Genomic DNA, 25759 nt, shown 5'->3' on the forward strand with positions numbered 1-25759 from the left:
AGAACACTCCAGCCACCGTGGTCTTTCAGTTCTTCTTTCCAGCCTCATTCCTTTTTTTAGAATTTTCTGTTTGTTCAAGGTACTTCTCCCCTTTTCCCAATCAAAAGCTATTCATTCTTCAAAATGTCTCTCACATGTCACTTCTTCGTAGTAACCTTTCCTGATCTCCCACAGTGCCATGCTCATATCTGTGGGCTAGACTTCACAGCACATATCCTGGCAATTATACTGTGATTCCGTAGAAGAAAACTTCCAAAAGGCTGAACTATGTTGTTACACTGACACCTCGAACCTCTGTCATTTAGCACAGCATCTAACACAGAGCTTATTTAGTTACTGAATTCATGAATAGTAAGATTGTATGTGACAGTATTTATATTTTAAGTAAGATATATTTTAAAATAAAATGTATACATTTTATATTTCAAGATGGGTGTTGATCTCGTCCCAATTTTTGTTTTTAGATGTTAAGGAAGAAGATAAATCCAAGGACAATAGTGGTGAAAAAACAGATACCAAAGGGTAAATTATATTATATTCCTTATCTAGTAATTTTTATATACTATAAAAATAACCAACACATTTACTGGGGTTGGGGGTGTACACGTATTTTGGGAAGTACTGGACTGAACTTGAGAACATCAGTAAGTTGTGAGATGCTCTGAATTTTAGTCTGTAATGGTGCATAAGACAACATATGTCATCTTCACCGTTAGTTTATGTCATCTATTTGCTCATTTTTCATTTATGTAGCTTGTCTTAGGAAAATTACAAAGACTAGTAGTAATCAGTATTGTAACTGAGTATAGATCAATTTGTATTCTTGCACATAATTTACCCAAGACTTTTTTTTTTGCTGTTAACTTTTATGTAGACACTGTTATCTTTCATGGAGCTCTTATTTCTGTATACATGATTTTTTTAGTGTTGTGAGGTGGGTAAATTTAAAAAGTACTGGGTTAGCTTTTTATAATTTTTTTATAATTTTAAAAAAAAAACCATAATTGAGGTTTTTAGTGTCAGAAAGCATGTAAATTCTTGGCCACAAGGAATTTTGTGCTGCCCTTTATAGAATGACTTAGAATCAGTTGTAAAACCACTAGAAAAGATCGAGGCAGTCAGTTCTCTGAAAACACTCAAGGCATTATCAGCTTACATGTTTCTTTGCATGAGCCCATAGGACTGATCGAGTCATGCATTTAAATTGAGATTGTGCCATTTATAATATTTCACATTGCCTCTTTTAACAGAGCCAAATCAGAACAGCTCAGCAACCCTTGAATTTGAGAGTCATCAATTTCAGAAACCATAAAAAAGTGAGAAAATATTGGGAAGAAAAACGTTTTCTTTTTGAAGACTTCTGGCTTCATTTTATACTACTTTGGCATGGACTGTATTTATTTTCAAAATGGCTTTTTTTGTTTTTGTTTTTCTTGGCAAGTTTTACTGTGAGTTTTCTAATTATGAAGCAAAATTTCTTTTCTCCACCATGCTTTATGTGATAGTATTTAAAATTGATGTGAGTTATTATGTCAAAAAACTGATCTATTAAATAAGTAATTGGCCTTTCTGAGCTGATTTTTTCCATCTTTTGTAATTATCTTTATTAAAAAATTGTACTTGGATTGTCTTTTGTCTGTTTATTACAACAGAATCTTTTTTCATAGGCTAATGATATGACCATTTCTGTAAAATTAGAATCCACTGGAGGTAAAAGGTACTGACTACAACTTGGAAGACATGCATAAACTGTTTCTTCAGGAAAGAGTATTTACAGTAATTACTATTTCTTAATGCAGTAAGAGTTCTACCATCTTGTCTTCTATAGGTTAACCAATCAATATTGGTGAAGATTGACTTCTCATTATAATAATTTATCTCTGAAATTAATAATATAAGCTATGCAGTTGAGATATAGGAATTATCTTTGAGCTGAACCAAAGATTCTCAAAAGCTGAAAATGGAATTCTGAATTGAAAGAAGAAATCCATAATCAGAGAAGGACACTATAGCTTCCATACTGAGCTCTGTGTGACTCTTGCCAGCCCCTACTACATACCAAGTAGACAAGGAACTGTATGGTTTTGTTTAACCAGAATGTTCCTGTACTTACAGTAAGTCTAAAATAAACCTGTTTAGACAAAACCTGGTTCTTGTACTGCAATTATACGGTATCCAGTTTCCACTATTACACCCAGGTTTCCAAACCAAGGAAATACACTTAAAATTATTTATCTTTCTATTTATTGAATGTCTACCCATTTTAAGGCTTTGAGTATGCAACTAAACATAATGGGAAAGTTCCTGCTCCCACAGCTTACATTCTAGCAGTAGAAAGCAAACAAATGGTGTGATTTCTACTGCTAAGATGTGCAAAGGATAAAACATTTTAGAAACTTGCCAAAATCAGTGAAATCTCTTTTGTGCCAAGCCCAAATTGATTATTCTGAGATAGAAGTTAGAGAATGCTAGATGACACATCAGAAATGTTTCTCTAAAAGTTCCTGTGTTAAATCCTGCAGACCTTCTCAGAAATACCTGGACTTGTGTAATGAACAGCCATTCTCCCACCTGTTTGACAGATGTTTCACTTTTGTGGTATTTCCTTCGTGTTTTTCCTTTTTTCCCTTTAAATAAATTACACAGAAGAATTTGAAGCCCTCTTTATCCATTTTGCTGTTTAATTCCCTCCCACTCTTGAGAAGAAACCATATCTTATCCGTGTTTTTACTCTTGCTATTTATCTGTTGGCATATAAACCCTTACAGCACTAGGAATTATGCAACTCCTTCATTAGTGGAATAGTTTGTGAAACACATAGATGCCATTGCATATGTACACTACTGTTGTTTTTTTACATTTTGTTTTCCTACCCCTGTTGTACAAGTACAGCTCATCTTAACTGCTCTGTATTAATTTTCCATTATAAGGATATACCAAAAATTTGTTTCAATACTGTAATGAACCTCCTTGGTCACATTTAGATTTTGTTTGTTTTCCTATTTACAGATAGAAGCATTTATATAAAACTGAAGCCTCAAGAGAATGATATGAAACAAGCAAGTTCAGCCAGGTGACTTGGTACAACATTACTACATAGAAACCATCAACTGTTATATCTAAATAGCAACCAGAAGGTCTATTGGAAGAAGGAAGACCCCATTTATAATAGCAATAACAAAATTTTCTAGAAATAAAAGTATAATTATAGAAACTGGTTCTGGTGTACAGTGAAAAATATATAGGATGTCAAGATAAATACCCTAATACATTTGGAGATAATACTGGATGAAAATATTTCAGATTGATGAGGGAAGAGAGTATTCCTTAATTGGTGTTAAGATAATAGGTAAGCCAAATGGGAGAAAAAAAAAGTTTCATGCCTTCCACCAGAAGAATCAGATTAGTTGGAAAATGAACTCATAAGAGACTTCTGAGAAACTATTGGAGAGGCCTTTCTAAGTATGACACCAACCCAAACTATAAAAGCAACAATATTTGATGAAAAAAAATTTTTCTGTAGGCAAGCAACTTATAAATTGAGAAAAACGACAAATGAAATGGGGAGTGTGCAGAATTGTAACTTGTCACACTTCAATAGGGTAATACTTAAAAAGTTTTGTAGATTTTTTGTTCTTTGTTTTGTTGGGTTTTTTGGGCTTTTTGTTTTTGCTTTCATCTTGTTTACTTGATTCATTAGTAGAGAAAGGTACAAAGTGGGAAATAAAAGGAAAGCAAAGAAAACAGCAGGTGTGGGATATGCAATCACCACCTCAGTCTTCCAGCAGAGGAATTTGAAAACTGACATTGAAAGTTTTGCTTCTGGAAAGCTTTTTCTTATTGGTTTCCTGTACTGCCTATCTAACGTTAAAAATGGTCAACCTCTAGGAAAAGTAGGAGAAGGCTATCAGGTGAACCAAGTCAATTTGACAAATCGCTGACTTTACTCTTACTCTCTTCCTCACCAGGGCTGGGAATACACATGCTGCAAACAAGAGAAATCACTAGGTGTGTGGCTTCCTAAAGTTTAGTCCTATCCAATCCCTGCATACTCTAAAAGAGAGAGAAAGGAAAGAAAAGTTCTGAAATTGTTGAAGAAATGAAACGGATCAGGGCCTTGTGGGGCCCTCCCAGGTACAGATCCTTTCTGTGTCCCCTTTTCTTGTCTGTAGGAAAAAAGCTTCAGCCTCCTTGACCTTTGAGTTCCAGAGGGCAGATTCAAACAGTTGTTAATCAGGGAAAGGAGGGAACTCAGAAACAAGAGAGGAGCCTTCAAGAAAAAGTAGTGCAGTGATGGGGCAGGGTCCTGGTTCCTCCTCAAGAAATACACATAACAATATCTTAGTTCTTCTGTAGGAACTAAGGCCCCTACCCAGGTGGAGGATGGTAACTTTAGGCTTAGCACAGGATTCCTGGAGCCACCACCCTGTTAACTCACTACCAGCCAATCCGAAGAATGTCCCCACACAGTGGAAGATAACAGAGACTGACCCCTTCCCCCAATGATTTTCCCCTTAAAAACTTTCTTGGTCCAGCAGAATCTTTATAGTTGTTTTTTGGACACAAGTCTGCCTTCTCCCCAGGTTGCTGGCCTCCTGAGTAAAACAACCTTTCCTTTTCCAATTAGCACTCATTTCTCAAGTACTGGCTTTTGAATAGCAAGCAGCCAAACCCAGTAAGAAATGTTGACGATAGCTCTTCTACCATTCTTATTCCTCCTGTAGCCATCTACTGCTCCCCACTGGTCAACCCATCCTGTAGGTTGGACATTTTGCTGAGCTAAACACAAGGTGCTGAGAGGCCATGTTCCTTTCTAGAGATTCTAGGAGAGAGACCTTATGGTTGATGGAGTTCTCTCCTCACACCACTTTGACCCTGTTTTTTGTTTTTTGGTTTTTTTAATTGAAGTATAGTTGATTTACAATGTTTCAGGTACACTGCAAGGTGATTCAGATATATATACATTTATCTACACACATATACATAAATTTTTTTTTCTTTTTCAGATTATTTTCTATTGCAGATTATTACAAGATAGTATAATTCCCTGTGCTATGCATTAGGTCCTTGTTTATGAGAAAGTTTTTCTTTTTTTTTTTTTTAAACCAGAAAGGATATAAACAGTTACCTAAGAAAGAAATGCAAATAGTTATTAAATATGAAAAGATTTTTAATTTTAATTTAGGAAATTAAAGTTAAAAGCTATAAAGATGCCTTTTAATTTTTTTAACTAATTTTTTAAACTTATGTTATAAGTTTAGGAAACAACTGTTGGCAAGAGTTTGAGGAAATTGTTATGTATTGCAGTAGGGAGTGTGAGTATAACATCTAGAGTTTAATTGACAGTCTATATCAAAATCACAAATCTGATTTAAAATTCTGTTTTAGAAAATTTAACATACTTTATGTGCAGTAACTAACAAGTATGAGAACTATGTACTATATACATGGAAAGACCTTCAAGATACATCATTAAATGAAAAAGGCAAGGAAGACTTGGGACACATGACATACTACCTTTTATGTAAAACAAAAATACACAAAATTGTATATTGACTATACAAATAATATCTATGAAAGATGATCATGAAAATGGTAGCATTGAAGCATTGGCTGCTTTCATGGGGATTTGAATGCTGGACCATGTGAATATTCTACAAAATTCTTGATTAATAAAAACAGACAATTTCTGATCAAAGGGATAGAAATGTTATATAGTCTTACAGCTTTCTTTTCCTTGTCTCAAATTATCTTTTGAGATGACTTGCAGATTCATGCAGTTCAGTGTTTCTGGGACATTAGTGACTATCTTAGTTTCATTCCTTCCCAGGAGAAGGAATATTTGCCAGGTGGCTAAAAGCCCTAACACCAAAGATAAGATATGTAAGTCATCTGGAAGAGTCATGTGGTCCTGATGAGGGTAATGTAGCTATCAACTATTGTAATCATTTCATTTTTTTTAAAGTGACACTTTAAAACTAAGATGCAACTTGACGGGGGGTTGGGGAGAGGGAGGGAGTCCTTTTAATTAATAAAGATGTTACTGTGTTATCCGTAATTTTTCTCACTTCCTTGTGGCATGGTTGAAAGCTTCCAAATCCCCCTTGGTACTATAAGGTATTTACATAACAACCAAAGCTACTAGCATTCTGTCAATAGGAGATTCTTTGAAGTTCTTACATTGAAATAATTTACCTGCATCTTCTGGTTTCTGTGACTTCAGTAGAACTTTCTGAAGCTTCTCTAATACCTGGGATTCTTAACATTTCTTATTTATGTTGTGGTACAAATGACATGGATTTTCAAGGTTTTAAGTGAAAACTTCTATTTGTATGCTATCACACATAATTAAGTTTCAAAAGCTTAAGATCCCTTTTTCTTCACAATTCTATACTAACTTCTTTGTGCCTCAGTTGCTTATTAATTTAAAATGAGGAAGATGATAATTGCCCTCACTCAATAAGGTTGTGCAGACTGAGTTGATACGTAGTTAATGCTCAGTAAGTGATTACTACTGTTCTTATGTCAGGTAAAGAGAGATAGGATGGGGCCAAATGGGGAGGGAAGTCCTAAGTCTTCACATGTTCTTTAGACATCAAATGAATTACTTTTGAACCTTCTGTTGCAATTTGATGCTTCCTAGTATCAGACTACCAGGTCATGGTGGATAGAGAAGCAATCTTTTTGAGAACCAATTTTAGCAAGGAAGCTATTAAGATTTGGCAAATTTAGGGGGATCTTAATGCTCCTGCAGTTTACTCAAGGATAATCTGTCAACTAAAATGGTTGCAATGGATTATGGAAAAAAAATAAGACTATTCTGTTGTTACTGGCTATTTACACGAGTAGCAACGTTAATGTGAAGAACTAATAATGCTCAGGAGGGTTACGGTATTTGGAAGCTACTCAACAATTGCTGCATTTCCTCCACCTCACCACAAGATGGCAGATATTCCATTGTTTAAAGTTTTTGCTATTTGTGTATTTTCTCCTCTAGTCACTTGGTCCATTTAACAAGCACAGTAACACATATTAACAGATTCTTTCTAATGCAATATTGGATTCAGTACTATTTGAGTTAAACTACAATGTGGTTTACTGATTTAGGTTTTTAGGGGGTGGGAATTAAATTCTTTTTGATAAAACCTAAAGTCTATACTTTACTTTTTTTTATTGAGATATATTCAGTTTACAGTGTGTCAGTTTCTGGTGTACAGCACATTTCCTCAGTCATATATGAATATACATATATTCACTTTCATATTCTTTTTCACTGTGAGCTACTGTAAGATACTGAATATATTTTCCTGTGCTAAACAGTATAAACTTGTTTATCTATTTTATATATACCATATCTGCAAATCTTGAACTCCCAGTTTATCCCTTCCCACCTCCCTCCCCTCTGGCAACCACACATCTGTATTCTGTCTGTGAGTCTGTTTGTGTTTTAGGTTTTTATTTAAGTAGAACAATCATAATTCCTGAGCTTTACATCCGTAAAATACAGTAGAGTGTGTCTGGTAGTAAATGTTACTTGTGACTTTTCTAGTCAAAAGTAGAGTGGAAATGAATATTAGAGCCAGAGTAGTTTTCTGTTTTGGCTGGGAGTGGAATCATTTAATATATACAATAGAAAAGGAGAATTGAAATTTATTTCTAAGAAATGTAGTTTAGGATAGTGAAGTTCATATGCAGGGATGTTGGATTCTTATTCTGTAATTTCTATTACTAAACTAAGTACCTAACTTCTTAGATCTTTGAAATTATAAAACTTTGCAGAGTTGTGATTAGGATTATTAAGAAATTCTGGGGGAGAGTTGATTTCTTGATTACATTATGCTATTTGCTTTTTTTATTTAATAATTTAAGCATGTTTTCTCTAAGTGTTGAGAAAATATGTACAAATTATTTCTAAAGTAAAATTAATAGTAAAATGCTGAATAGATAAAAATTTTTTGCCTGGCCCACCTTTTGACCAGTGATGTGTGTGTTTAGGAGTGAGTTGAACAAAGTAATGATTGAAATCTAAGACTCAAATCTCTTTTGGGTTATGAATTTTGGTTCTGTTGATAAATCAGAAGTTTCCAGCTTCTCTCGTGTATCATTTAACTAGTTATCTTTTTTTGCTTCTTCAGAAATCAACATTTCAAGGGTAACCACCAGTCACGTGGCATATACTTATTTGGCTGATATGAAAATGAAACTTTTCAATAAACAGTCAGATATTATACAGAAGCAGTTCCTAAGTTAAAGGAGAAAACATTATCAAAATTGCTTCTGTTTAACAAATACCAATAAAAGGTCATTGTCTTCTGGCAACTAATAAACTGAAGGTTTGATTTAAGAGACAAGAGTTTCTCCTTTCGTCTTTTTAAATTGTGCTTAAGCTATGTCCCTAGATGAGAAAAGCACTTCAGAAATCTCCTTATTCTGTAGTCTAGCAGGAAAGTTCAGACTTGGGTAGCTTTTGATTAGATTCTAGGTAAGATTGAAGTGCTTGAGGGCACCCTGTGTGCTCCTGTGCGGGGTAACAGCCCTCCAGGTGCAAGAACAGGAGACCTAGATCTCACAAGTATTTCAGAAGTTATATTCTTTTAAATGGGCTGGATTTCTGATTTCTATAGGATCTATCTGGAGTGGGTATAGAATATTTCCCAGGAAAAGATTTTCTCTGCAATCCTACATCCAAGCTATTAGCTATCATCCTACCCATCAATGAAATGTAAATAAAACTTATTTTTGGTGAACTTTGAAAAATACATTATTTTTATGCATATTTATGTATTTATATAGTTAATGCTTACATGTACGAGGCTTAGGTGCAATTTTTGTGGTATTCCCTTTTGATGGTGAATGCATCTTTGAAATCTGTTTGAGAACCAAATTAACTTAAGTTATATCTTTCAGTAAATGGTAAAGTAGTGAGGTTTCTTAACTTAATGACTCTTAATGCCATCCTGTTTCTAGAATTAGACAGAAAACTCTGTGAGTTCTTTTTATTTCAGATCTATTTAAGACTATGATGGGCAATGAACCTGGTTTCCCAGATACGTACCATGGACTCTGAAAGTTATTTAAGGTAAACAGCCTCATCTTTTAACTTGTTTGTGCTTCTTACTGGTCCTCCTCAAAGCACCGTCATCACTGAGGGCAGCAGCAGGTAACGAGCAGTGCACTGGAAATCGTGAATATATATGGTGCTGCCTCAGCCTTGACGTTATATAGCTTTGCTTCAGCCAAGTCATTGAAGTCTCTATGCCTCAGTTTACTAACGTCTAAAACTGGTGAGGAAACAGCTGACAAATAACCATGCTTTTCCCCCACTTCTCTTTTACCTGTGGCAGATATCAAAGTGATCGTCGCTTTCTGGCCTTAAAAACCCTCCTCAATCCAAGTAGCCACTACGCGTTATCAGAGTGGGCATTAAAGATGAAATGGCTTGTACCTCCCTGTGCTGGAAGATCTCTCAAGTCCAAATCAACAGTATGCCTTTACGTCTTTTTGCTTAATAGGTATGCAATACAGTTCTAGGTTGTTGAACGTGATATACTTACTAGAAATTCCTTTTTAACATCAGTCTTTCCGCACATTTTTTAAAAATTTACATATATGTACTAATTATTGTTTCTAAGTCTTTCCCTCATTTCTAAACATTTACCCATAGAGATTAATTTTTAAAATTTAAATCAGTTCATTATACCAAGAATTGCTATTGGAAAAATATCACAAAAGTCCCAGAGACCCAAGTTTCCCTGTGCCAGGGTCCAATCAGGAGAGACAAACCACAGTGTAATTTGAACATGAGAAGTTTAATATAATCATTAATTATAGCAAGATTGGAGTAATGAGGGGTTGCCTAGTGAAAAAATAAAGAAAAGCAGTAACAACAGATAGAAGGAGCAGCCACTACCCCTCAGGCTGGGAGAGGGTGTCCAGAGAAGAGCCCGTCAAGCCCATCCCAAAAGGGGGGCGGGGGCTTGCTGAGTGTCCCGCGGCAGAGAGAGCTAGTGCCTGTGGGAAATGCAAAGAGCCCATGGAGCGACGCACTGGAGGTGAGCACAGGCTGGAGCCGGAAGGAGGGGCCCCTCAAATGATACCCCAGGTAGAGTTAAAGCCATCGAGGAAGTTGAAGCAGGATAGTAACATCACACGATTCACGTTTTAAAATGATCATTCTGGCTGTGGTGTGATGAATAACCTGTCAAGAGGCAGGAATGAAAGCAGTATTATCAGTTAGGGCGGTGTACCTACATACTCTTGACCACCCCTCCCATGGAGAGGTGGTGTCTCTGTCCCTTCCTTCGGATTTGGGTAGGCCTGTGACAGCTTCAGGCAAAGGAGTACAGATCTGACACTGTGACTTTTGAGGCTGGGTCATAAAAGACATTCAGCTGTGTGCTCTTGGGACACACACTGTGTGGGGAACCAACCCAGCTGCTGGGTAAGAAGTCTAGCTACCCTGTAACTGCCCTGCTGGAGAGGCTCCTACAGACACTCCAGTTGATAGTCCCAGCTAAGCCCACTTTTCCAGCCCCATTCCCCACCCCTAAGGCACTAGACACATGAGTGAAGCCATCATGGACCCTCCAGCCCAGCCCATGCCCCACTGAGTGCCCTTGAGTGACTTCACTCAGTCTCCTGAGGACCAGAAGGGTTCCTCAGCTCTGTGAGCGTTCCTCACCCTACTCAGACTCTGTCTCCAAAAGTCATGTTGCCCCCGTAGCAGATGGATGCCCCTCACCTTGCTCAGCCTCTGACAATCCACTTCGAGGCTCTTCCAGGTATGGGCACCTTCCGTGACTCTGCCTTGCCTGATAATTTTTCGGATGAATTTTTTTTCAGGAGAAAGTAAAAAGGAAGGGAAGATGGTGAGCGAAAGTGGAGTCTTGTCTGCCCACTATTAATGCCTGATTTAAGGCAAGTTATTTAACCTCATTATTCCTTAGTTGCCTACCCCATCACAGGGTGGATATTCATTATTAATTTTTGTGGGAAAGAGGTGTCCTGTGGTCAGTAAGGAACTGTGTGTTTTGGGGCTAGATACCTTCTCATCTTTGAGTATCTCTCCTTCATTTCTGAAGTTCAGTCCATTGGCCTTTAATTGTTTCTTCCTTCATAATATCTTTCAAATGTGTCTATTTAAAATCATATATTAATATTATATACTAGGCATAAAAACTATAATTGAGTCCTTACAAGAATTTGTAATTACATGCTATTTTCACACCCATTTCCTAAGTAGAAAAGCTGAGGTTTAGAGAGGTTGGGGACCTTGTTCAAGGTCATGGAGCTTGTAAGTGATTGAGCTTTGATTCAAATCCAGTCCTTTTTAACTCTGATGTCTGTAATTTTCTTAGGAGCACATGCTGTTTTCTTTTAATTCTACTGCAGTGACCTTCTTTGTTTTCCTCATGGACCACAGCAACAGCCTTCTAGTCTGTCTTCCTTTTCCCCAGTCTCTTTCTACTTCAATCCATACTGCAATACAACTAACCCTCCTACCAGGTTAATTTCTCGTAGACACATACATCCCCAGAACTGAAGTCCTCAAAAGCTTTCGACTGAATCTGGCAGGGGAAGGAACTGTGAGGGTCCAGTAGCTTCACAGAACTTTATCTGTGGGGAAATGTTTTCTGCACCCCTTAAAGTTTTCAAAGAAGAAAAGATTATAAATTATCAGAAGGTGAAACAGTTAAACCTTCCAAAGTACTTGAATATGAGCTCTCAGGTCAGGTGGAATCTAGAGAGTCATGGGATGTGCAGAAAGGATGAGCTAGTGGTCCGGATATTGCCAGCTGTCCCCTCTTTTCCCTCCTTCACACCAAGGGGAGGCAGGTCCCTCACCACGCACAGGAGACCAAGTCTGGGAAACCTACCAACAATCCACGATGGAAACTGGAAAAGGAAACTGATGTTTTGATTAAGTGAATATTTGAAATTATTTCATTCCAAAGAAATATCCCAATTAAAGTGCCAAGCATTCAGTATTCACAAACAGAAAACAGATGCAACATGTGTTCAGTTTGAAACTCACTTGGGAATAACTCTCCCGAAACTGAATGTAGACATATTTAAACAATATAATTCATAACAGAGCTCTGGAGGGGCTTGTAAGAGGAGACAAAGGAGCACTATACACACATTTAGCTTTCCCTAGAGTATGGGCATGTACGAAATGCAATAAATACTTGTCTGCTATTTAGCTCTGCAATTTCCACATATTTTATAAGTGATTGCATTACTGATTGCATAAGATGCTAAAATCCCTTTTAGAAATATGTATAGTGGTAATGTTTTTAGAACCAAATTATAAAAATAATTAACTGTTGGAAATTTTTTTCCTACTTCTCAAGTTCAATGCTTTTATAAAAAAAATTTTTTTTTTTGCTTCCTGATTTGGAAAATGAACTTGGAGCCAAGATTTACTTTCTCTTAGAAAGAAGCTTTGGTGAAGTTTTCTCATCTTTTGATCCTCTTAGGAAAATGAGGTTCACTCTGCAGAAAACAAAATTCTTGGACAATTTCTTGTATTCCTTTTGCATAAACCTGAAAGTGTTTTTGGGGTGCAAAAATAGGATCATAGTGGTTTAAAAATGGCTATCAGGATGGCTGAATTGTAGCCAGTCTTCCGTCCAAGTGGATCAAAAAGTTTTAGTATGTCCATATAATACTTCCACATGTTTCTAACTAGAAAGATTGTGGTGGATACCAAATTGTAACATTTTACAGTCAATACTGTCATCAGCATTCTTTTGTTGTTTTTCTTTGTTTCAACAAATGAGAGTTCTCACATTTTGAATGTATTATATTAGCAACAGTTCTCACATTCAAAGTAAGTTTACATAGAATCTATTCAACAAATAGATATTGAGTGCTCCCTGTGTAGGAAACATACTGTGCTGCTGTGAACTTTCCGCTTGGATTGAACTTTTATATTGGTTAATTTTTGTGTTAATTTTATTGACTGATTTTTTTAGAAACAAATTTTCAACTTGATTTTTTAATTCTACTTCCTCACTAATCTGCTGTGTAATTGACTACGTACCTCTATAGTCCCAATTAATAAAAAGAACGGATTAATATGGTATATTTTGCATCCAATAAAATTTAAAATTCTCAAGCCTATTAAAAATGTGGAGTAAGATTAAATATAAGTAAAATTAGAAATATATAGGTATAGTATGTGGTCTAAGACTGCTGCAATATAAACATATGTGAACGTCTAAGATATTGCAATAGACTACACCACTGGCCTCAGTTTCCCTTCCCTCCTTTCCCTCCCCCAGATCCACACTCTGCTGTGCCGCTTTGCAGTGTCCCCCACAGTAGGCACACTTCTTACTGACTGTTACTTAGATTGCATTTATTCTCTACTTTGGGCTTAATCGTATGAATTGCTGTGATCAATAGGCAGAAGCAGAATTGATAGTTTGCTAGCTCTAAGTTTAGGCCTCAACAGATTCTGCATATTTCTACTTTATCCCTTGTGTTCTTGCCATCCACGAGAAAGGTATCTCCAGAGCCAGACACAGATGCCAGAAGTAGGAATTCAGACACGTGGAGGTGAGTTGCCCCAGCAAAAGCCCGGGGCAAGGTTCCCAGCTAACCTGCACCTGGAGCCCAGCTCCACGCGCTGCATTAGTTCCCAGGGCTGCCATAACCAAGCAGCACAGCCTGGGCGGCTTAAACAACAGGACTGGGTTTCCCCGCAGTTCTGGAGACCAGAGGTGCGAGACAGGGTGTCGGCAGGCTTGGTTTCTTCTGAGGCCTCTCTCCTGGGCTGGTAGATGGCCGTCTTCATGTTCACGTGGCACGTGCTCTCTCTGCATGTGTCTGTGTCCAGATCTCCTCTCCTTGTTAGAACACCATCCAGATTGGCTTAGGGCCCACCATAATGACCTAATTTTAACTTAATTACTTCTCTAAAGGCCCTGTCTCCAAATATAGTCACATTCGGTGGTATGAGGGGTTCGGACTTCAACATGAGTTTTTGGAGGACACAATTCAGCCCATACATCAGCCAAACTCAGCCTAGATCAAACGGTCCTTAGAAATCCAGACTCATGCACTGTGATAATAGATTAGCATTTTAAGGCACTGAGCTCTGTAACAAAACAATAGCTAACCAATATAAATGAAATTAAAAAGTATTTAATTATTGGTGATGAGATGTATAATTTTAAAATATTTTATGTGTGATTGTTACTACATATTCTTGTGAACTAGTATTTTTAAGTGTAAAATAATACTTTTCTATTATTATAAAAATAGAAAATATAGTAATATATAAAATATAAAAACAAATATCACTTTACAATGTGTCCCCCCACCCTAGAGGAAATTATTTTCCTATTTACACACACACCTCCATACATATTTTTACACATATAGTCGTATATATTTTTACCCCAAAAATGTGCTCTATCATATATATTTTAAACTTACTTTTTAATAAAAAGTTTTCCAAGGATAGCATTATTAATATAAAGCTACATCATCATTTTAATGGCTGCATAGTATGCCTTTGTGTCAATTACATATTTATTTGCTAAATTTCCAAGATTATTTTATTTTTTCCACTAAAAAAAAAGTAATAGTGTTTTTTCCTAAAATACTTTGAGATATGGGGTTGAAAACACAGAATACATTTAGAAACCATTATTGCTAACTCTATTGTAAGATGTCAAATTCTGCCAACTTTGCATAGATGGCTTCAACAAAGGGTAAAGACGATGACGTATTTGGCCTTGGTGTAAAGGTCAGTGAGTTGAAATAAGGATGATAACAGCAGAGCTGATGGTTTCATTTTATTAATGAAATATCTACTGCGTTACCTACAAGGTGTGTGACACTGGCCTATGCGCTGCAGAAGTGAAGCAGACACAGATGTGGCTTCAAGTATGTTCCTGCCCAGGAAAGGCAGCAGGCAAGGACCTGTACAGGCAACCCGGAGGACTCGCCACCTTCAGTCCACAAGGTTGCACTTGGGATAAGGAAGGAAATTCAATGTAAGTGTTGTAAGACGTGTGTTTTCTAACTTTATAATTGATAAACTACTTCTTAAGAGCACTGCTTTTCTTCTTGGTTGTTCTTTCTGAATAAGAGAAAAATAAAATTCTCATTTCCCTCACAGCAGGATACATTTAACAGCCCTCAATATCTTTCTAAGGAAGAGCCTCCCAGGCAAATATTTTCTCCAGAACTTCTGAGGTAGTTACTTTGCCCCGTGAGCTCTGGCCATCTGTTACTTGTGGTTCTGGTTTCTTTCCTGCCGTCTGCCTCTCCATCTCAGGCAGCCTGGGCACAACAGGAAGCTAGCAGCAGTCACACAAGGACACCTCTACCTTTTGACCCCACCAAGGTGGCTGGTGGCGCTAGACTGCTGGTGCCATTTCCTCCACGGTATGGGGACCCCACCTTGGTTGTGACTTGGTGCCAGAGAATCTATACTTCTGGAGAAGGTGGTGGTGATGTGCTTGTGTCATTTCTCCCCCAGAACACAAAGCCACTCCTTGTGTAAGTAATGCACCACACAGAGGTATTTTTCTCTGCAAAATCTGGAACCTCCTTGGAGGGAACAGTATTTTTATCTGAACACCCTGTTTGAATTTAGGTTAGTGTGATACAGAAATTGTACAAAAGCCATGCCAGCTTACTTTCTTTACCCCCATCAGTAAATTTAGAAAGCACAGATTAGTGTAGCTATATTGAGTTGCTTTTCATTTAGTGCTTTGAGCAACGCTGTGTGCTTTCAATATCAGGCATCTAGGACACAAATATGCAATCCGATAATGTAAATGGCAGGTGTGTTTACCACATACTTACTTGCCTTTGGGTACACAGTTAGGGAGAGATCTGGGCTGCAAAATGATGAATCTAGTACCAACAGGTCAATGTATATTCAGTCAAGACGACAGAAGTCTGGGCCAAGGAGGAGGTCGATTTTATACTGAAAGATTTGTCAACGGACTAAATACAGGAAGTGGAAGACAAGGCTAGAGTCGTAACAACAACAGCAACAATAATAATGGCAACAGTAGTGATAACCACAACAACTCCACTTTACTGAGCGCTTGCTGTTGCTCAGCGTCAGGCTAAGCGTGTTACACACGTATATTCTTTCTCCTCCACAACAGTATAGAGGCAAATCACAGAGCTGTCTATTGGTATTTCCATTTTTTTTCAGATGAGAAGATCGAGGCACAAAGTGATCATCAAGTGACTTGCCCATCACCTTAAAGGTAGAAAGTGACAGAGCTGGGGTTTTTCTTAGGTCTTGGGCTCCTAAGTACTGCACTCTGCTACTTACAGACATTCACCTTTCACTTTTTTCTGTACTGTGCAAAGCTATTATTACTTTTATAAGACAATAACTGTTAACACTTAGGGAGGAGAAGATTGCTCAAGGCTTCTTATTTGAAGAGAGCTGCAGGGAGCTAAGACGCAGGCCTGCCAGTGGGGTTCATTATAGCCATTGCAACCATGATCACACTTCCATGTCTAGATATTTCTAAACTCAAGATGAGATAGGGCTTTGAAGGAGCTGCTTTGGGAGCTTGCACAAAGCTTCCTGTTGGTGAATGCGCTGCACACGTGCACTGTACCCTCCACGGTGCAAGTCCTGGCTTGTCCTGGGCGGCGGGCTTGCAGTCGTTTCTCTCTGGCTGTGTCTCTTTCAGGATCATTAATAATGACCTTACTGTCCGTCCTTTCTACATAAATGCCCCACACCCTTCTTCCAGGGCCCGCTCCTAGAGCTCCCTTTCCTCCTTAGCTCCCTTCCACCTGCCTCATTCTAAGGGTGTCACTGGTACTGGCTGTGGCATCACCTTTGCCTCCAGCCCCCGGAGAACAGTGTCACCTTCGGTCCACAGATGACCCATGCAGTGATCCAGGCAGCCAGAGAGCTGGAAAAAGATGCCTTGCCACTCTCTTACTTGCTTTTTTTTTTTTTTTTTTTTGGTGTGGTAGGTAATTAGGTTTATGTATTTATTTGTTTTTTAATGCAGGCACTGGGAATTGAACCCAGGACCTCGTGCATGCTAAGCATGCGCTCTACCGCTTGAGCTGCACCCTCCCCCCTCTTACCTGCTTTCTCAGCTCAGCAGAAGCTGCCTTCTGGGAGCACAGCAAGATACCCGACCAGTCATGAGGGAGTATGTGGTTTCTTTATAGCTTTAATGAAACTTCAGAGTGATGAATAGCTTCGACATGTCTTATCGATGTCCATGCTCATCTTTATCCACATTGGTTCTTACAAGCTGTGAGTCTAACAGACCATTTGAGGCAGGCATTTCATGGCTCAGTAATTAAATTCACCTCAGGCCTTCTCATTAAGCCCAGTGAGGTCTGTTGTACCTTGTGTTTTCATTGGCTGCAGAACAGTCTTTGAAAATGCATTGTAATTTGTCCTTCTGTGAATCTGGGCAGCAGTCAACACTAAGCACAAAAAAGGAACAAACTGCTAATACACACAAACAGCATGGATGAACCTCAAAAACTTCATCCTAATTGAAGAAAGCCATATAGAAAGACTACCTATTCTATGATTCCCCTTACATGAAATTCCAGAAAGAGCGAAACTATAGCAGCAGCAGACCAGAGATTACCTTTGGCTAGGGTTGGAGGAGGAAGTTGACTTCGAAGAGCACAGGAACTTTCCTAGATGACAGAAATATTTTATATCTTGATTCTGGTGTTGATTTATGACTGTGTACAATTGGCAAAATTAATCTTAAAATGGGTGAATTTTATAATGTATAAATTATACCTCAGTAAACTGGGGGAAAACAAAATAGCTTTAAAGAAGGTATGAGAGGAATAAGTGTTATGAAAATCAAGAGGAGAAGGTTGACTCAGATAACTTTAAAGGCAGAATGGGCTGAACACCCAGACTTAGAACACGTAGGCTCTCATTTTGTGCTCCTCATAGTTTAGCTCAGTGGTTCTCACACTGCAGGATTTATAAGGTTCACTGTGCCTGGTTGTATATACAAAACCACGTTTATATGGATTATTTTATGGATAATTTAAAGTATTTTTAAGAGTAATTTTTTTCAGCAAAATCTCTCCTTTATTACTTTGGAACACATAGTATTACTTTATTCAAGGTATATGTGTTTGGGACTGTCATTAGCTTTATGGAAATGGTTTAATTAAACTGCAAAGGTGCATTGTATCATAAACAAGTCAAGATTTGATTATCTGTTTTCTTTCCAAAAATAATTTTTCTCCATAACTGGATATTCAGATTAATCTAGTGAAAGCTGACTTTTCCCAGATTGCCTTCAACTTTTTTTTTTAAGAGTAATTTTTACTACACACAATTTTTGTCTTTCCTGTTCACTTTCGGTCCTAGCTCGTTATAAGATGCAATTCCACTGACTAATAGTGCTGGGGTAGATTGGATCTTAGGGTCAGGATCTAAGGCTGGGCAGCCTTCAAGTGGGGAAGCTGCCCACTCTGCCCTCTCCCAGGACCCACTCCCAAAGCGAGCTACATCGTGTTCATCATAACTGGCTACCAGACCGGTTCTGGTGTTCACACTTTCACTTCAAACAAACAACTCCAGCCATTTTTAGCTTCAAAAAGAGGCATTTCTGAGGTGGCCTCATAGTTACTTAAGTTGGTGTCAGCTTCTCCTGGCATCACCTTGATCAAGGGTGTCACGTTTCCCTACTATGCAGGCAGTGATGCAACCACCGAGGCCACCACTTTTGTCTTGGCAGGATTCTTACTTAACCCCTCTGTCAATTAAATCATCTAGAAATGGGATGTTAATCATTCACCCTCTCCCTAAGTGCCAGCCAACCTGAGCTGCTCTCTTCTGATTCCAGGCCTTTGCACATACTGTCCCTCTGCCTAGTCGGCTCCTCAGCGTCCTTCAGTATTCAACTTAGTATCGCCTCCTCCGAGAAGGCAAGTCTCCTCTGCTGCTTGCCACCCTCCTTGTCTGCAGCTGGAGTGAAGAGCCACTCTCCCAGTGCTTGGGCTCCCACCTGCCCAGTGAGTACCCTCAGCTGCTTCCTAACTGGTCTCCCTACTCTGCTCCACGCACCTTGAAGATAGAGATGAGGTCTACTTCACTTCTGCACCTTATCCTGACTCATAAGAGTTTGGAAGATCTATGTCAAATGGAAGAGGAATGGAATGGCATCTCTCTAGAACTTCAAATGAGGTGGCAGATGTAAGGCATCTAACCTAACACCTGACACGCAGTGAGCACTCAGTGTTATTCTTTCTTTCCACTCCCCTCAACCCCTCCAAATCCTTCCTCTCAGGGGCTTCTGTCTAGTCTTGTCCCCTAGTGGGAAGGTGACTTCAGTGGAATACAGCTTAGTATCGCCTCCTCCAAGAAGGCAAGTCTCGCAGGGTGAGCCTTCCCTGTGAGGAATGATGAGATTTTGTTGGGAAATGTATATTTTTGGAATAGTTTCAACTTAAACAGAGGATATAGATTCATCAATGAGAAAACTTTATAGAGTGATAAATGATGACCTCACTTCCTTGGAACATTTAGAGTAAATTAGCTTGTACATTAATTAGGTGATAATTGCATTTTGGTGTGGTCTGAAACTCAATAAACACATTGAAAACTGATAATTACAAATTGTAACAATAATAGTAGATGCTGAGATTCACCGTTAATATTGTGGAGCCTATGCAGCACAAAGCAGAGAAAAATTTTAAAGAGCAAATTCAGTTCTAGAAGTTAAATATTAAAATTATTTAAATATAAATGCATGGCGCAGGTTTGATCAAGCAGTAAAGACTATTTTGGCCACTAGAGGGAGCTCATACTTTTAAAAAATGGAGCAATCCCAGTGTGCCACTGTGGGTTTTAAGTTTAGTAATGATGTTACCCTGAATTTTTTTTTTTCAATTCTTAAAATTCTTTTTTTTTTAACATTTTTTTATTGATTTATAATCATTTTACAATGTTGTGTCAAATTCCAGTGTTCAGCACAATTTTTCAGTTATTCATGGACATATACACACTCATTGTCACATTTTTTTCTCTGTGAGTTATCATAACATTTTGTGTATATTTCCCTGTGCTATACAGTGTAGTCTATTCTACAATTTTGAAATCCCAGTCTATCCCTTCCCACCCTCCACCCCCCGGTAACCACAAGTCTGTATTCTCTGTCTGTGAGTCTATTTCTGTCCTGTATTTACGCTTTGTTTTTGTTTGTTTGTTTGTTTTTGTTTTTGTTTTTTAGATTCCACATATGAGTGATCTCATATGGTATTTTTCTTTCTCTTTCTGGCTTACTTCACTTAGAATGACATTCTCCAGGAGCATCCATGTTGCTGCAAATGGCATTATGTTGTCGGTTTTTATGGCTGAGTAGTATTCCATTGTATAAATATACCACCTCTTCTTTATCCAGTCATCTGTCGATGGACATTTAGGCTGTTTCCATGTTTTGGCTATTGTAAATAGTGCTGCTATGAACATTGGGGTGCAGGTGTCATCCTGAAGTAGATTTCCTTCTGGATACAAGCCCAGGAGTGGGATTCCTGGGTCACATGGTAAGTCTATTCCTAGTCTTTTGAGGAATCTCCACACTGTTTTCCATAGTGGCTGCACCAAACTGCATTCCCACCAGCAGTGTAGGAGGGTTCCCCTTTCTCCACAGCCTCTCCAGCATTTGTCATTTGTGGATTTTTGAATGACGGCCATTCTGACTGGTGTGAGGTGATACCTCATTGTAGTTTTGATTTGCATTTCTCTGATAATTAGTGATATTGAGCATTTTTTCATGTGCTTTTTGATCATTTGTATGTCTTCCTTGGAGAATTGCTTGTTTAGGTCTTCTGCCCATTTTTGGATTGGGTTGTTTACTTTTTTCTTATTGAGTCGTATGAGCTGCTTATATATTCTGGAGATCAAGCCTTTGTCGGTTTCACTTGCAAAAATTTTCTCCCATTCCGTAGGTTTTCTTCTTGTTTTATTTCTGGTTTCCTTTGCTGTGCAGAAGCTTGTAAGTTTCATTAGGTCCCATTTGTTTATTCTTGCTTTTATTTCTTCTAGGAGAAAATTTTTGAAATGTATGTCAGATAATGTTTTGCCTATGTTTTCCCCTAGGAGGTTTATTGTATCTTGTCTTATGTTTAAGTCTTTAATCCATTTTGAGTTGATTTTTGTATATGGTGTAAGGGAGTGTTCTAGCTTCATTGTTTTACATGCTGCTGTCTAGTTTTCCCAACACCATTTGCTGAAAAGACTGTCTTTATTCCAATGTATATTCTTGCCTCCTTTGTCAAAGATGAGTTGACCAAAAGTTTGTGGGTTCATTTCTGGGCTCTCTATTCTGTTCCATTGGTCTATATGTCTGTTTTGGTACCAATACCATGCTGTCTTGATGATTGTAGCTCTATAGTATTGTCTGAAGTCTGGGAGAGTTATTCCTCCAGCCTCTTTCTTTCTCTTCAGTAATGCTTTGGCAATTCTAGGTCTTTGATGGTTCCATATGAATTTTATTATGATTTTTTCTAGTTCTGTGAAATATGTCCTGGGTAATTGGATAGGGATTGCATTAAATCTGTAGATTGCCTTGGGCAGTGTGACCATTTTAACAATATTGATTCTTCCAATCCAAGAGCATGGAATATCTTTCCATTTTTTAAAGTCTTCTTTAATTTCCTTCATCAGTGGTTTATAGTTTTCTGTGTATAATTCTTTCACCTCCTTGGTTAGATTTATTCCCAGATATTTTATTACTTTGGGTGCTTTTTTAAAGGGGATTGTTTCTTTACTTTCTTCTTCTGTTGATTTATCGTTAGTGTAAAGAAATGCAACTGATTTTTGAACGTTAATTTTGTAACCTGCTACCTTGCTGAATTCTTCAATCAGCTCTAGTAGCTTTTGTGTGGACCTTTTAGGGTTTTCTATATATAGTAACATGTCATCAGCATATAATGACACTTTTACCTCTTCTTTTCCAATTTGGATCCCTTTTATTTCTTTCTCTTGCCTGACTGCTGTGGCTAGGACTTCCAGGACTATGTTGAATAGGAGTGGTGATAGTGGGCAGCTTTGTCTTGTCCCAGATTTTAGTGGGAAGCTTTTGAGTTTTTCCCCGTTGAGTACTATGCTGGCTGTAGGTTTGTCATATATAGCTTTTATTGTGTTGAGATATGTTCCCTCTATACCCACTTTGGCGAGAGTTTTTATCATAAATGGGTGTTGAATTTTATCAAATGCTTTTTCTGCATGGATTGAGATGATCATGTGGTTTTTGTCCTTTCTCTTGTTGATGTGATGTATTACACTGATTGATTTGCGTATGTTGAACCAGCCTTGTGTCCCTGGGATGAACCCCACTTGGTCATGATGTATAATCTTTTTTATGTGTTGTTCGATTCTATTTGCTAAAATTTTGGTGAGGATTTTGGCGTCTATGTTCATCAGTGATATTGGCCTATAATTCTCTTTTTTTGTAGTGTCTTTGCCTGGTTTTGGTATCAGGGTGATGGTGGCTTCATAGAATCAGTTTGGGAGTATTCCCTCCTTTTCAATCGTCTGGAAGAGTTTGAGAAGGACCGGTATGAGTTCTTTGTATGTTTGGTAGAATTCCCCGGTGAAGCCATGCGGTCCTGGACTTTTATTTGTAGGGAGGTTTTTAATTGCTATTTCTATTTCCTTTCTAGTGATCGGATTGTTCAAGTGTTCAGATTCTTCTTGATTCAGTTTTGGTGGACAGTATGTTTCCAGAAACTTGTCCATCTCCTCTAGGTTATCCAGTTTGGTTCCATATAGTTTTTCATAATATTCTCGTATGATATTCTGTATTTCTATTTTGTTTGTTGTAATTTCTCCATTTTCCTTTCTTATTTTGCTAATTTGTGCTCTCTCTTTTTTCTTCTTTGTGAGTTTGGCCAGGGGTTTCTCGATTTTATTTACTTTTTCAAAAAACCAGCTTTTGGTTTGGTTGATTTTTTCTATGGTCTTGTTAATCTCTATTGTATTTAATTCCTCTCTGATCTTTATTATTTCCTTCCTTCTGCTGCTTTTTGGGGCTTTTTGTTCTTCTTTTTCTAATTCATTCAGGTGGTGGGTTAAATTGTTTATTTGAGATTGTTCTTCTTTTTTGAGGAAGGCCTGTATCGCTATAAACTTCCCTCTTAGCACAGCCTTTGCTGTGTCCCATAGGTTTTGAGTGGTTGTGCTTTCATTATCATTTGTCTCAAGGTATTTTTTAATTTCAGCTTTGATTTCCTCATTGATCCATTGTTTTTTCAATAACATATTGTTTAATCTCCATGCTTTCCTTTTTTTCTCCTTTGTTTCTCTGTTGTTGATTTCCAGTTTCATGGCATTGTGGTCAGTAAAGATGCTTGAGATAATTTCTATCTTCTTAAAATTGTTGAGGTTTCTTTTGTGCCCAAGTACATGATCGATCCTGGAAAATGTTCCATGTGCACTTGAAAAGAATGTATATCCTATTTTTGGGGGGTGTAATGCTCTGAAAATATCCACCAAATCTAGTTTTTCTATTGTAGTATTTAATTTCTCTGTTGCCTTGTTTATTTTCTGTCTGGAAGATCTGTCTAGTGATGTTAATGCAGTGTTAAAATCTCCAACTATGATTGTATTCCCATCAATATCCCCCTTTATCTCTGTTAGTAATTCTTGTACGTACTTAGGTGCTCCTATATTGGGTGCATATATATTAATGAGTGTAATATCCTCATCTTGTATCACTCCTTTAATCATTATAAAATGTCCCTCTTTATCTTTCTTTATGGCCTTTGTTTTAAAGTCTATTTTGTCTGAAATCAGTACTGCCACACCTGCTTTTTTGGCTTTTCCATTTGCATGGAATATCCTTTTCCATCCTTTCACTCTCAATCTATATGTGTCCTTCTCCCTAAAGTGGGTCTCTTGTATGCAGCATATTGAAGGTTCTTGCTTTATTATCCAGTCTGCCACTCTGTGTCTTTTGACTGGAGCAAGTTCTCTGAGGGGCCAGGATGGAAGGATCCTATCTGCCCCGGGCTGCAGGCCAGTCTCAGTCTGGCCTTTGAGGCTGCCAAGCCCTTCTGTGCGGATGCAGGTTTCGCCCCCGCCCCCGCCTGAGTGCTCAGCGCGGAGGATATGGCGGCTGTGCCTGAGCCCCGCCTCTCTTCCCCCGAAAACTTTCCGCGGGTTTTCAGAGATGGGGGTGTGCACCCTTCCCCCAAGAGCACATCAACCTTGCTGTTTTATGGAGGGCCCAGGTTGTTCTGCCCTGTGCACCCACAGCCACCGCACGCAGCCCCTTGTGTTCCCCCGGGGCTGCCTCCGTGCAGCCACTTCCGTCCTCCGTCCGGCTTGTGCAGCCTGGCCCTGCCCGCGGCTGCCGGCCCGCGTCTCAGGCTGGGTGTCGGGGGAACGCTCTGTGCCCGTTTAACTTAGTTCTGTTAGTCAAGGGCTGCTCTGTACAGATCCGAGCCTCGGAGGCTCCCCCTCCGTCCCGCTGGCCTCTCAGTTGGAGAGGGGAGACCCAGCGAGCGAGGGCCAGTCCTCCTTTGCCGCTCCCTCCCCGCAGGACCCGTCCTGCGCTGCTTTGCCTTTTGTTCTTTCTTTTTTCCTTTTCTCCTACCAGATTTTTGGCGTCTTTATCTTTTGAAGAGGGCGATGTTCTGTCGGAGTTCCACAGGTGCTCTGGCTGGCTGAGTGGGTCTGTAGATGTGGGTCTTGGTGTATTTGTGGGAGAGGGTGACCTGCGAGCGTCCTTCTACTCCTCGATCTTCTCCGTCTCTCTGAATTTTTTTTTTTTTTTTGAGTCTTCTTACATGTTCCAAAGAAATGGATAAGTGACAAAAATTGTCAGTCAATGTGAATGTATTAGAAATGTTAGCTAGAAATATTCAAAAGGATAATCTCTGATGACACATAAAGTTATGAATTCAGTTTACTTTTTCTTTTTTTCCAGAACATAAACTATTTTTTAAGGTACTTTCTTTTAAAAACCACATTTCTTCAAAAGTGAAAGTTTTGGAATTATTTGTTTTTATTTATTCAAGGATGGGAGAATTTGTTTCATCATTTTATCATTACATGGATGATTCATGTACAAAATATGTAACGTTTCTGGGTCATATCAACCTCTGGAATGTCACTTAAAACTACTCCTTTGCCCTGTTCTCACTGCCACAGGCAAGTACAAGTGTTCATTGTTCTCCCCTGGATGGTCTTGATAGTTTTTTATTGGCCTCCCCATCTTCACTGACCCCTGCTGTCTAGTGTCTCCCAAATGAAATTGAATTTATACATCATTCTCAGACTAATTTTCATAAAACAAATTTTTTGTCACATCACCTTTCTGCTCTGAAACCTTTAAGAGCTTCCTAGTTCTACAAAACAAAGCCACAGATTCCCACTCGGCATTCAAGATCCAATTCAATACTACCTACTCTAACTGCCCGCCATCTCCATGCTGGAATAATTCTCTCCCTCTTTTCTAAGTTCTCATGGCACTTTTTCTCTGTATTGGCCTTTATTTTATGGTTGCTTGTGAGCATGTCATATCACATCCAAGAACAACTTTAAAGGCATGAGTTCTTGCTCTGACCAGACAACAAGCTTTGCCTCAGCGAATAAATGATGCTGAAGGCCTTCCTAAGAGAAGCAGATTTGGGAGACACTCTGAGGTGCAATTGATAGAACCTGGGTGCTCTATTGCTATGTAACAAGCCACCTTAAGCTTAGTGGCTTAGAGTAACAATTTATTATTATCTCTCAAGATTCAGAGGATTGACTAGACCCAAC

The 25759-nt window shown here is 38.4% G+C and overlaps 1 protein-coding gene and 1 long non-coding RNA gene across 2 annotated transcripts in view; both read left to right on the forward strand.

Moving 5' to 3' along the window:
• The window catches only part of HDAC2 (histone deacetylase 2), a 28920-nt gene extending 27295 nt beyond the window's left edge, over positions 1-1625 (forward strand). The window contains exons 13-14 of the mRNA XM_074368468.1: positions 465-522; positions 1251-1625. Of these exons, the coding sequence (XP_074224569.1) occupies positions 465-522; positions 1251-1281 (89 nt within the window). The 3' untranslated portion in view covers positions 1282-1625. The remainder of the gene's footprint in view (positions 1-464; positions 523-1250) is intronic.
• Positions 1626-8907: 7282 nt separating this feature from the next.
• The window catches only part of LOC123619769 (uncharacterized), a 50948-nt gene continuing 34096 nt past the window's right edge, over positions 8908-25759 (forward strand). Inside the window, exons 1-6 of the long non-coding RNA XR_012508661.1 lie at positions 8908-9079; positions 9345-9512; positions 14842-15008; positions 16187-16241; positions 17010-17156; positions 18837-19005. This is a non-coding gene — a long non-coding RNA (uncharacterized LOC123619769). The remainder of the gene's footprint in view (positions 9080-9344; positions 9513-14841; positions 15009-16186; positions 16242-17009; positions 17157-18836; positions 19006-25759) is intronic.

The sequence above is a fragment of the Camelus bactrianus genome, chromosome 8, assembly GCF_048773025.1.
Source record: "Camelus bactrianus isolate YW-2024 breed Bactrian camel chromosome 8, ASM4877302v1, whole genome shotgun sequence".
NCBI classification, from domain to species: Eukaryota; Metazoa; Chordata; class Mammalia; order Artiodactyla; family Camelidae; genus Camelus; species Camelus bactrianus.